Raw genomic sequence first — 12852 nt, forward strand, 5'->3', positions numbered from 1 at the left:
ACCCCGAGCGATCTCACCTGCGGAGACGAAAATTGGCGCACCTGTCGTCCCCACCCTCGCGGAGAGATCCACTCGTCAGCCGACGTCCGATAAATCGTCCCCGATCGGGGAAAAACGAGAGACCGCTATCTGGACCGCGCGAGAGGAAGCGAGATAGGTGTTTAGTTGAGAGGGAACAAATGAAAAAAATATTAATAGCGAGGGAAAGAGAGAGAGAGGGAAAAATCGAGAACAAGCCCCTCTCCCGCTTTGAACGCTCATATAAAAAAAAAAAAAAAAATCACTTCCATCTGACTCAAGTAAATTAATATCGATTTCGCTATCGAGGTACATCTCGAATAGCCGGGCCCGAGCTTCCGTAGGCTGAGAAAAAGAAGATTCACTGGACCAAAGGACTATTTCTTCGGTTCCAAAGAAATACTTGGTTGATTCAAATAATGCTAATTATCATTCTCAGTGATATTATTCGAGCTAAAAAGATATTTCTTAGGCACAATACAAAGGAATATCCCAACGGATCGATGAGTCCTCTTTTTGCTTTTCTCAGGGTACGGAGGCGTTATCAAAAAGAACAATTTGAGGAGAGGGACAACCCGCGAGTGACGTCACGCAGTCGGTCATGGGCATTGGTATCGTGGACAAAGGGCTCGCCTAGGTTAGGTTAGGTTAGGGTTAGGCCGAGTGGCGCGGCTCTCGGTCGCCGGTCGGAGCAAGTGTCGGGGCCCGACGGCTACGCCCATATAAATCCTCGGTAACCTAGTCGCTTTACGAGATACAATTATTTACGGAGACCGGGTGGCTACCTTATTTAGCCCTAGTTAACTCACCGGCCGGGACCGATTGATCGAGTGCACCGCTCCCTCTCTCTCTATCTCCCCCTTCCCCCGCCGCTGGACTTTCTTCTCCGCGGGAGACCCGCGATTCCCGTTTCTCCGCCCGACCCTGTGCGGATCCGTCGCGGAACCGTGAATTTCCCTGTCTCCTCCTGCCCCCATCTCGCTCGTTTAATTCCGACGGCCAGCTTCCGGCGAGGGACCGCGGGCCCCCTTATAAGGAGCGCGAAGTGGACCCGAAGAGCGAGAGGGAACCATTCGCCGCTACCCAAGAGGAAGAGAGAGGGGACTAGAGAAGGCTCCTCGCGAGGCATCGATCGCCTCCGTTCGCGCAACTAGCGTTAAGACCCATTAGCCGCTCGCGATATTCCAGAAATCGCTTCGCCTAACGATATAACGGCACGGGGGAGGGGGGATTTATGCCCTCCGTCGCGTGTTCCCCTTAACGGGTGGAGTTGACCCCGACGACGGTGAGCACTCCGTAAATCTGGGGACGAACGGTCGAAACTGGGGTGGAGGCTGCGAAAGAGTGAATTAAAATCTAAATGATATACCGAAAAGTAAATGATAAAGATAAGATAACAGTAATATATATATATTTTTTTAATTCATCTTTCGGTACGTCATTTAGATTTTAGTTGGGAATACGTTAGACGGATTCGGAGAGTATCGGGGGGGAGAGGAGTGGAGGGCAAAATTGGGGCCCGTCTCGCAAGGAGAGACGGAGAGACGCGTATCCGGAGGATGGAGAGAGAGAGGGCGATGCCGGGCCGCGAGGGTACGACGCAGAGGGGGATAGGTCGCGAGCGCGAGGAAACGGGCGGGCACGGCTCCGCCGTCTGCGCGCTCGCCGAGAGGTTAGCAATCTGCGTAGTGTTTTACGACAACTATAAATATGGCCATAAAGCTCTTTGTTTAGAGCAGCTAGTCCGGCTTTCGAAAGCCTCCACACGCTGGGGCCGCCACGGTCCGTTTGGGGGCCCGACGTCGGGCCCGACGAGGCCGCCCGGGGACCGCGCTAGAATCGACGATCGACTGCGAGAGTTCCTCTCAGGACCGCGAGAAATTTTTTTCATCTACGTTATCTCGGAGAGAGAGAGAGAGAGAGAGAGAGAGAGGCTCGGAAAAGGGCCTTAAGGCCCATTTCAGGGTCTCGCCGATTTGGCTAAAGTGTCACGCATCGCGCTCGTACCACAGTCCACGGCATTAGAATCCAGATCGAACGCGCGCGATTTCTTAACAAGATTTTATCGCTCGGGGCTCCGACAGGGCCTGAATGCAGTGCGGGGCATTACGGCTCCGTTTCGACTCGGAGCGTCGATTTGGTCGGGCGAAAAAGAGTACGACGTGGGGGGAAAAGGGGGGGGAGAAAAGTCGCGTATACACGAGCCACGCGTTTCCCGCCGGTTTATCGAGTGCAACGAGTCGGGAATAAATCTCTCGCAGGTGGCGCGTCGAATTTCCCGGGTGACGATAAGGAAACCTCCGAGCCCGTGTCCGGAATGGAGGGAAGACCCTCTCCAGAGGGCCGAATCGACCTCACCGGCGACCCTTCCTCGGAATAGACTGCGGAACTGAATTTCCGCGAGTTACCCAGAAGGCGTCAACGGAGGACCCTCGAAAATTCAACCCTCGATTTTCCCATCCCAAAGTCAGGAGGCCTCGGTCGATGCAAAGATTTTTCTACCTTGGGGATGAAAACAAAAAAAAAAAAAGAAAAGAAAAGAAAAACTTTCGGACTTTTTCAAATCCCCACGGAGAGCAAACGACCGGTCGCGAGCGGCCCAGATTGCCGGCAATTCCGCGCGGATTGCACGTTTCTTGGATTCTAGGTGGACCTCGGGGGTGCGGCGAGGCATCTCCGGGGAAAAAAGACTCCACGACGCGGGAGTGCATCGCCCCCGATACAGATCCCGTCCACGACCCGCGGCGCGGATTCCGCGCATCAAATCGGAAATCGGAGAGCGGCGACGCGCACGCGAAATGGTTCGAGGCGATCGACTCGGATGTACGCTGAAATCCAAATCGATCATGCGAATGGCCGCTAATGTTCGACATCGAGACTTGATTAAGAAAAAACGAAATGATAAAAAAAAAAAGAAGAAGAATTGAAAAACTATGGAAAGAAAAAAAAAAACATCGAAATCAAGAAACTAGTTTCCTGGACCTCCTCCAACCGAGGCAAGGTGTGCCGAGGAGGGAGAAAACGATCTCTTATCCGATCGTTCCTCGCCGTCGAGTCGGCAGACTTCGCTCTAGACGAGGAGGGACAGATTTGTCGCGCGTGCATCGGGGCGATCTGTCATGCACGAGGAGGGCCCCGGCTCAATGGACGAGACCCGGACCGCGGCGCGACGTCGCGTGACGCGACGCGCGCGAGACCGCCACGTGTCTCGCTGGCGTACTCGCGACAAGTGCAGCGGAGAAAGAGAGAGAGAGTTGAGACTGTTCTCCAAGGTCCCCCCCCCCCGCCCCCTTCCCTGGTCCTTCCGAGGTATCGCGAGATAATCAGGCCCCACCTGGGCTCGATTTCCCGGGCAAGGAGACTCGCCCGATCCGTCGCTGGCGAGGGCCGCGCACTCAATGACCGAGCCACGTGGCGCGCGGCGTCACGTGACGGGTCGCGGGAAGTCACGTGTGCCGGGCGCGCCCGCGCATGCGCCCGTGCCTCGCGGCTGGCGCGAGTCGGTCCGCCGCGATCGTTGCGTCCGCGTCGACCGAGGACATCGAATCCTCGAGGCGGATGCCGATCAGCCCCGATAAATCCTCCCCAAGGAACTCGTCGCCCCTGACATTCCTCCACCGACAAACCCTTCAAAATCCCCCCGAAAAAAATGTACGTAATAAAATTCTCCACGGACTTCCTTCTGCGTCGAGAACTCCAAAATCTCGCTCGAAAGGTCTAACGCGAGTCGAGGCGTTAACTAACACACTTAACCCGGATCCCCCAGGTCTCGGTCGGGGCCGTTGGACCAATAACGAGGTACCCGTTTGCAGATTTATCGCGTATACTAGGAGGGGCCCTCCTTTCTTCTTTAATCGGCCTGTCCAGATGTACAGCGGCGTTCGTTAGTGTCGCACCAAGAGGGGGGATATATATCGGGTAGGTGTATCGCCCGAGAGGAGTCATCTCGCCTCGGCGCCTCGACGTCCACGTTGGACTCGGCCGTCGGAGATTCCGTCCTACCTCGATTCGCGCCGAAATTAATACGCGCATTAATTACGACTCCCCCCAATGTCATGTAACGGCGGCGACCCATCGAGGCAACGGGGCCCCACCGGTTACACGTCGCGGCCCCCTTGTACCCCGTGTAACGCGGCGGCGGCGCATTATCGTTAACTCCGCCGCCTCGTTACCGGTTGCCCCGGCGATCCTGATTAATTCGAGGCCCCGCCGCGTTATCCGAGGTGAGAATTCCATTTGCACGCATTTTAGGCGTGCCCCGGCCATAAGGCACGAACGAGTCTCCCCGTCCCCCCGTTGAACATCGCCGAGCGCGTAAAAAAATATCCGCGCATGCGTACGTACGTATACTTACACGGGTTAACCTACATGGATTTCGAGGATGCCCAAGACGGGGCCCAGGGAGTCGCGTGCTGGGCCCCTCGCGATCACGAAAAGGGGCCCGCAAAAAGGACCGGGGGGGAGGGGAGCATCGTTTTTACCCCCGCAGATGCATCGGGAGGGTCGGTAGAAAAGGAAGAGGGGCAAAAAAAGCAACCTCCCCCCTGCGAATCAGGTGCATTCCGTCCCTGGAAAAACGATAATCTCTTCCCTTTCCCCGGTGCCCCCGACCCCCCCCCCCCGATCCGTGGGGATTCTCGGAAAAACGTTTTACGAGGAAATTTGTTTAACCAGTTATAAAGGAAGGTGCAACACCACCGCGAGAGCGGGCCCTGCAGCGCGGGGCAGGGGCAGGGGCAGGGCCCAGGTACCCGAGGGGAGGGGGCCCTGGGTAACCTTTCCGAATGTAAGAAGTGCAGCAGGTAGGCTCGTTAGCGAGCAGGTAGGTAGGTAGGTAGGTAGGTGGGTAGGTAGGTAGGTAGAGTCGGGCCCGGGGTAGGTGTACAATGCCGACCGTAGTCACCGTGTCCGTGTCTCCCTCTACCGGGTGTCCCGAGAGCGCGGCGGGGCCCGGGCCCATCCCGGGGGCACTCGCGTCGACCCTTTTCCGGGCCCATGGTCGGGTCGCAAGATATGGATAACTCGGTGATAGATACGCGCGAGACCGAATTTATGGGTGACGCGGAGAAATCGAGACCGGCCATGGAAGGTCGAGGAACTAGGGGGTTTTTCGAAAGTTACAGGTAGACGGACCAGATGGAAGCGAGATGCACCGATGGGAAACCGTCACCAGGACCCTGGGATGGAGATTCGACAGAGGGGGGGAGGGCACAAAGTGTGCGAGGTTTCGGGGGACACCCGGTACGCGCGGCTAAGCGCAAGAAATGGGTGGGTTAGCCCGGAGAGACGAGGTAAGGAAGAGAGAGGAGGACGGAGCGAGGCGGCGGGCCGGTAGAGCGAGCGAGAAGCACGGAGGCGTCGAGAGACGCCGACAGGGACCGAGAGCCGGGATCGAGGAGGGTCCGCGGCCCGGGAGGGAGAGAGACCGCGCATAGGGGCGGGCGGGCGGAGCGAGAGAGAGGGCGGTCGCGGCCGGGAGACGGCGCGAGGAGACGGGGCAAGCGGAGGGGGCGCGCAAGGGACGAAGGGAGCGAAGAGAGAGAACGAGGGAGAGGGAGAGAGAGAGAGAGGCAGCGAGAGAACTCGCTTGGGTGCCATGTGCATCGGCGAGAGCGGCTACCCCGAGGTTCGGAGGGAAGGTATTCGGACAAGTTCAGGGTGATGCGTGCCTCGGGTACTCCCCTCTCGCTCTCTCGGCCTCCTCGCCGCCTCGCCTCCTCTCCGTCCGGCGAGGTTCGAGTTTCGGCTCGGTTCCGTCCCGGTTCTCGATACGCCGCGCCTCGCGGCTATCTAGGCGCCCGACCGCCGCCTACACGCGAACTCGTCAATTACTTCGCACAACGAGATATCATTGGCCCTCGTTGCGAGCGCGCCCATACGTTACCGCCGCGCCGGAGAGACGGAGCGAGGCGACGCCGAGAAAGGACCTGCGCGCAAGGGATTTCCAATTTTTTTTTCCTTCCCCCTCCCAAAGAAAAAAAAAAAATTCGCAAAACCTTTTTCCGTTCTACCCGGTCCACTTTCTAACGACGGATTCGGGCTTCGTCGGCGAAGGTCGGCTCGAATTTATTTAAATCGCCGATTAAAATCAAGGATTCATTCGCGCGGCCCCGCTCATGCTAATGGCCGCCATCCTACGTCCCCGGACTCGTCAATTTTTATCGCTTCCACCGGCCGTGGCGCCGGGACGCTCGCTCCCCGGATTTTATATGTCCTTGTTATCGACGCCGGTCGTCCCCCGTTCCCCCCGCCGATACGAAGAGACTCGGGATTCAAGATTTTCCCAAAAAAATCCTTCCTCCGCCTCGTCCCGTCTCCCTCTAACCCTCGACCCTCCCCTACAGCCCCCCCCCCCTCTCTCTCTCTCTCCATCTCGCTCGGGCCATCGTCTCGGGCACGCAGGAGGGAACGCGTTCCACTTTGCATTTCCTGCTATTATATGCCGATGCATCGTTAGTGCTTCGTCGGCGCCGCACGCGATGTTGCCAAATTATGGGAGACCGCGTCGGGAGTCCCGTCACCTTCCGGACGGCCGATCGCGGATCGAACGTCCGGCAACGACGGGATCCGCACCGTTCCGTCTCCGGCCACTAACGAGCCTCGATCAGCTGATCGGCGCTCCGCCCGGACGGGCGCCAATTTCAAATCCCTCGAGGGGGATGAAAAGTTGATATCCCGGTCGTGTCCACCTTCTCGTTTCCTCGAAAATTCTCAGGAGGCATTTCACCGGGCACGCCTCGAGCCTCGTTTTCGCGGGGATAACTCTTGCCGTGTCCGACACGCGGTCTCGTTTACAACCGGTTGCCATTGAGCTATGATTTACGGGGATATACTTTTTCACCTCCCCCCCCCCCCGCAGCCAGAAGCCGTGCTCCTTGAATAATTAACGCGAAAAGATAAGGCCGGGCGATACCGTGTCGGCGGAGCGGCTGTAAAGGTTAAGATTAACAGCGACATCGAGTGCACCGCGACATATCCTGTTTGAGGCGCGATGTACTACTTCTCGTTGTTATTAGTACTATACCCCCGGTGAAAAGATTCCCGTTGACTCACCCCGGAAGGGGTACACCTCGAGTTCCCTTTCAAAATTTCACCAAGTTCAAACAGCCACGAGAGACGTCCCGAAGTAACGAAAATAAACCGGACCAAATTCAGCCCCGAAATTCCCCCTCGATTATCCCGGGTGATTTTAATTAATTCCCCCCCTACGCCGATCGTCCACCCCGTATGACAAATAAAAGTGCATCCTCCCGATGGCTTAAATGTCGTCCCCATTTCCAGCCGAACGTTCCACGACTCGCGTTTACATTCTCATACCTAGGTGCCCCTTATCAAGCTCCTATCGCCATTCAATAAACAATGAAGGATGAACGAGCTCGATACGACCTCGATTCGCCGTCGCCGTGTCACATCGTGAGATAAACCCTCGCGTGCAACTCAAGAACGCCCAAGAAGTGCATGCGATCTCCCTCGAACTAGTCCGAGACATTGTCGAGTCAATGCCAGTTGAATCCGTCTATGGGGGGGCTCGGATACAACGAGATCTCGAATTGGCGCCTCCACTCGATGGGCAGAGACCGATTCGCGTTCGCACGCCCTTCGGCCTCGAGTGGCGATCTCTCTCTCCCTCTCTCTCCCTCGGGTAACACACTACGCGGCCTTCGCCGGGGAGCACCCGCGATCGGCCGATGAACGTGAGAATGGCGAATAAATTAGCGCTCCCCCCCTCCTTATGTGTGCGGCGGGCAAACAAGGTGTGCTACAACGCCGGCCGATAAAGAACCGGCCGATTCGCGGGGCCGGAGAGAAAGAGATTGGGAGAGGGAAGATAAAAAAAAAAAAAAGAGGGGGGAAAGGAAAAGGCGACGAGTCGCGATTTTTGGCCGGTGACGCGATCGGCGGAATTCGAGGTGTTCTCGAGAAATTGGGTCTCCGGAATTCCACGGGTTCTTTTTCTTTTTTTTTATACCGCTCGATGGACTGATGGGGTTCCTGGGCCTCTATTCTCGAGTTCATAGGAATACTTTGTCGCATAGGAAATTTCGCATCGCTGCGAAATTGATCTGGCATAATTGATCGACGCTTGAAAGTCTTACACGAAATTGTCGATTTCGCGGGCGAAAGTTCCTGCGAACTCGAGAATCGGGTCTCTGGATAGTCCCCTTGGTTCGCCATGGTTCGCCATGTGCGTAGCGCGAACGTGCAAATGTTCGCCGACCTCTCCGCTTGGCGCATCGATCGCCTCCTCGCCGTGGCGAAACCCCCGCCATCCTATTTTATTTTTTTTTCGTAGTTTTCGTTTTTTTTTTTATTTTTATTTTTTTCTATTTCCTCCGGCCGAGTAATAAATAAATCGCGGGTTCCGAGTCAACAAGTCGCGCCGAGTGGTCCTCCCGTGGTCCCTTCGAAATCTCGTTCGCGTCGAGCGCCTCTCGGAAAAGCCCGAAAACCCGGGGACGCGTTTTTGACCTTCCCCGTTTACCCTGGCCGAGTGTTCCCCTCGTTTATGGACTTAGCCGCAGGATCCGCAGGGGGCTTTTCGACCGGGCGAAAAAGGAAAAAAAAAAAGAATAGAGAGGGAGAATAAAAAACACGGAACGCCAGTGGCCGGTAAATGAAATGTTTGGGGAGAGGACTCGAAGAATCGCGGAAGGTTCCTCCCGGGGCAGTCACTATCGCGGATAGATAGTGGATAAATAAATGAAATTAATTAATTCACTCATACGCGACACTTTACTGACGTTTGCCTTTCCTAGGGAGCGGCGTCGGGGCGCCATCGACGCGTCCGCGTAGAAGAGCGCCCGTAAATCCCGTCGAAATATTTTGGCAGCGGCAGTGACGGCCGCGTGACGGCGTGTCATCGATTTGTCAGTGACAGGGTTTATTAAACTAAGCAGCCGGCCAGAGAGACCGGCCGCTATTGTCCGCGCCGCTAACGACCGTAATTTGTCTCGGGCGTCGAAGTTCACTAAAACCGCCGATCGCGTCCCTTGACTTTCTTTTTCCCATAGGAAGAGATCCGTTAATCCCGAAATTCTCGCATTTTTACCCTCCCCTGAGGCGGGAACTAAGATCGAAAAGTAGAACGAAAATTACCACCGAGGTTAAAATCGAATTTAAAATCCACCCCTAACCTTAAAAATTGTATTCAACCCGCAAGAAAAAATTAAAAAAAATAAATAAATAAAAGATTATTCTACAAGCTGCTCCTATATGAAAGAGCGCTTAACAATTTTTTTCGGGTTTGCTCTACCGTCGTTAAAGTTTCCGTTAAAAAGTACCGGAAAAAAAAAAAATTAAAAAAAAATCTATGTCGCACCTCCTAGACTACCACCCCGGCACCGTGTCGGACCTGGCGAAAGGTTTTAATTTTCGGTTCCAGCGACAATCCCAGAAGTGGAAAAACGCGTAAAGGTTCCCCGCGACGTTTTCCCCGTCCAGGCCCGACTTCCGCGTAAACTCCGGCTCCTCCGCGAGACGTGAAACGTGTAAGGAGGTACCTGGGGGTTTTCTCACGCGTGAACCCTCGAAGCCCTGAGCCGATAGGGCCCCATTTGAAATTCCGATGGGGCCCCCGGAGAGATCGCACGGTCCGGCGCAAGGCGCGAAAAAAAAAAAAAAAAAAAGAAAAATTAACTCCTGGAAGAGGACGTAAAGTGCCGAGGGAGAGAGAGGGATAGGAGAGATCCCTCTCGATGGATACCGGCGAGGACTTTTCGCGGAACTCGCGTTAGGTAATCGGCTCCGAGTTGAAATAATCGATCCTCCAAGGTCTGCGACGGTGTCTCGTAAACGAGGCCTCGGAATGAGAACCGACGAGCGACCATGTAAACTAAGTCGGCAACATTGAGTCGCCCTCTGCGCAGCATCCCTGATCCCGAAAGCTCGTTACAATGTATTTAGACGAGGAAGGATACAAAATTGTCGGACTAAGAGATTCGGCGCAGTAATCAAAGCGCTCGTCCAGGATGTTCGAGGATCGGAGATTTCGTCAGATAGGCCGACAAGGATCCGACGAATGAGACGAAAAAAAAAAAAGAAAAAAAATGATTTGTTTTGGTATACTCGAACAGTCACCGGGAAAACGTTGCCCGCCCACATCGAAGGCACTCCTCGCGACGATTCCTCCTTCCTCGAAAATAACTCCTCGAGGACGCTTCCCGGAGGGGACGAGGGAGGCGACTTGGCAAGACCCGGGTCGAACTTGACTCGGGAATTTCGGAACGTCTCTCCCCGGTGCTCCTCCATGACTTACGCCGCGCTTCTCGCCTCGAGGAGGTCCGAATATCGAGAACGACCTCCACGTGCGCACTTTACCCTGGGCTAATCGGCGCCGATGAAAATTGTCCCCGCGAACCAAGGCTCGTTCCTCGGCTCGGGAAATCCATCTCGCGGCCCGAGACGCGTCCAAAAACTTGGAGGTGTCTCTCCGCCTCCCACACTTGGCGGATTTCCGTGTACGGAGGTTGTGTATTATTGGAAGGGCGGAAGAGACCTTACCGGACGTCGACGTCCGGTCGGGTCTCCTTCTCTTTCGCGCCGTTCCGCCGTAGATAGAGGTTCCATTCGCGCGTCGATTCGCCCTGGTCGACGATTTCCCGACCGTCCACAAGATGACGAGAAACGTTCCCCGAAGGCCCCTGGACGGCATTTTTAACTACGAGCCATCATCCTCCAAAAAAAAAAAAATGACGATCGAAATACGCGCCTTCCTCGTCTTTCCAAAGACAACGGTCGCGCGACGAGACGTCCACTCGATCCGCCTGGGCAGGTCGAGCAACGTCGAGGATCCTTACAGGACCTGGCAAGGAGCGGACCCTACCTGGGGAAGGTGCAATTCGTCCCTTCGGATGACTCAACTCTAGGGAAACTCGCCGCGACGATAAGGCGTCGACTCTTTCGCAGGTAAGTCCAAAAGAAAAAAAGGTGGGCAAGAAACGTGAAAAATTCCTAACTCGACCGATAACAGGATAAGGTCCAACCCCCACCGAGATTTGATTCGAGTCTTCCCCGCGCGGCGTCCGAAGAGGACGGTTTACCGGTTTCTAAACAATTAGCGAATTTCTAACAAGCCACCGACAATAGACCACCCTCGTTTCATGGAGCGAAATTAAATACACGCATACCGATGCGTTAGTCGCGCTACATCGTTGATATCGTGGCGGAAAATCGCGTCACATTGTAAACGGATTTTTTCCCATCCCCCCAGGAACCGTTAAAAAGTAGAGACGGTTGTAAAAAAAAAAAAATTAAAAGAAACATCGCGGGTATATGCACGTTAAACCGTTTCCGAAGGCCAAGAACGATTCAGCCGTCGAACACATGTTCCGGGCCGACGGCGGGTCTGGAGCGACGGACGCGAGTCGGCGGGACCGGAGCGGCGGGCGCCGAAGGCGTCTAGAGAACCGCCGTTCCTGCTTACTTTTCTAGATTTTTCTAGCAACGGGCGGGAGCTTACAGCGAGGTATACCTAGGATAGGACAAAGCGACGACGCGACGGAACTCGAGGTCCTGCGCGAAGGTAGTCAAAGTAGGGAAACGAGCGAAAAGTGAAAATAGTGAAAATAGTGAAAATAGTGAAAATAATGAAAATGGGGAAGACGGGCGGGCAGTAAAAATCGCTCAGACCCGGCGCGTTCCGAGAGGAGTCTCGGGAGCATTCCTCCGGCGATAACGGCGCCGGGGAGAATCGGGCCCAGGTCGAGATAAGGGGTATCGTCGTCTCGAGTTCCGTCGGGGCTCGCGGGGTCCCGATAACGGCGGTCGGACTCACCGAAGACGGGGCTGAGGTCGGACCTCGCGGAGGTCTTGCCGGCGGCGGCGTAGCTCCCAGCGGCGAGCGCGCCCTTTTCCTGCAACACACACAATAACCCAAGGAATGTCGTAATCCAGATCGGTCCCGTCGCCGGCGGTGGTCGGGGTCAAGGGTAGAGGAGGGGGGCCGCGCACCTCGGACTCCGTGAGGTCGATGAGCGAGCTCTTCTCCTCGGTGAGGTTCTCGGAGCGTTTCTCGTCCTCGCCCTCGCCCTCATCCTTGAAGACCTTGACCTCGTCCTCGCTGCAGAGATCGTCACCGCCGCCGCTGCTGCTCACGTGCGGCATTATTGCGGCGGGGCTGTGTCCGGGCTCGGGGAAGGGCCGCGGCGCCGGCGGCCGCCGTCGGGCGTCGTCGCGGCGCGGCGCCTCTCGGTCCCGCCCGTCTCACTGCCCGCACTCGCGCGCGCGGCCCGCGGACGCGGCGCGTCCGGTCGCGCGCGCCTGCGGCCGGGAGCCCTCGGCCGCCCTCAGCGGTGGCGGCGGCTCGGCCGCGGGTCGGCGAGGTTAGGTCGGCGGCGGTGGCAGACCGGCGGGGTGCGCGCGGACCGAGCGACGCGAGCACGACTCGGCACGCGCTCGGCGGCCATCCTGCGTGCTCCGGGAGGCGCGAGCGCGCGCGCGCGCGCGCGCTCCCCTCGCCCCTGGCGGGCCGCCGACTGCCGGTCGCGAGCGCTCTCGCTCTCCCTCGCTCTCTCTCTCCCTCTCGCCGATCGCTGCCTCTCGCTGCCTCTCGTTCCCTCTCGCTCCCTCGCGCTCCCTCTCGCGCACTCCGCTGGCCGTCCTCCTCCGGGTCTCTTCGTCGCCCGGCTCGAAGTCGCTCTCTGGCCGACGCGCGCGCGCTCTCTCGCCCGGTCGCTCGGGGGTCCGGCTCGAAGTGGTCCACCTGGCTGCTCGGCGCGGACTGCCGCGGCCGCGGCGCTCGGGCGGGCGGCTCTCCCACGCGCCGACCAATCGCGCCGCCCGATTCGCCGGCGGCCCCCGCGCGGCGCAGGCCCCGCGCCCCCCCGAGCCACCCGA

At 57.0% G+C, this 12852-nt stretch overlaps 1 protein-coding gene across 3 annotated transcripts in view; it reads right to left on the reverse strand.

The window, feature by feature from the left end:
* LOC105694860 (protein pangolin, isoforms A/H/I/S) overlaps nt 1-12127 on the reverse strand; it is a 124724-nt gene extending 112597 nt beyond the window's left edge. For 2 of the 3 annotated variants that reach the window (XM_023434109.1, XM_012415947.2), the window contains exons 1-2: nt 11968-12127; nt 11792-11870 (exon numbers count right to left, since the gene is read on the reverse strand). In XM_023434109.1, coding sequence (XP_023289877.1) covers nt 11792-11870; nt 11968-12120 — 232 coding nt within the window. In that variant the 5' untranslated portion in view covers nt 12121-12127. The remainder of the gene's footprint in view (nt 1-11791; nt 11871-11967) is intronic. The other variant, XM_023434110.1, reaches the window with a different exon arrangement.
* Nucleotides 12128-12852: the final 725 nt, after the last annotated feature.

Source organism: Orussus abietinus, unplaced genomic scaffold, assembly GCF_000612105.2.
Source record: "Orussus abietinus isolate OABI.00-Male unplaced genomic scaffold, Oabi_2.0 scaffold27, whole genome shotgun sequence".
In the NCBI taxonomy this organism is placed as follows: Eukaryota; Metazoa; Arthropoda; class Insecta; order Hymenoptera; family Orussidae; genus Orussus; species Orussus abietinus.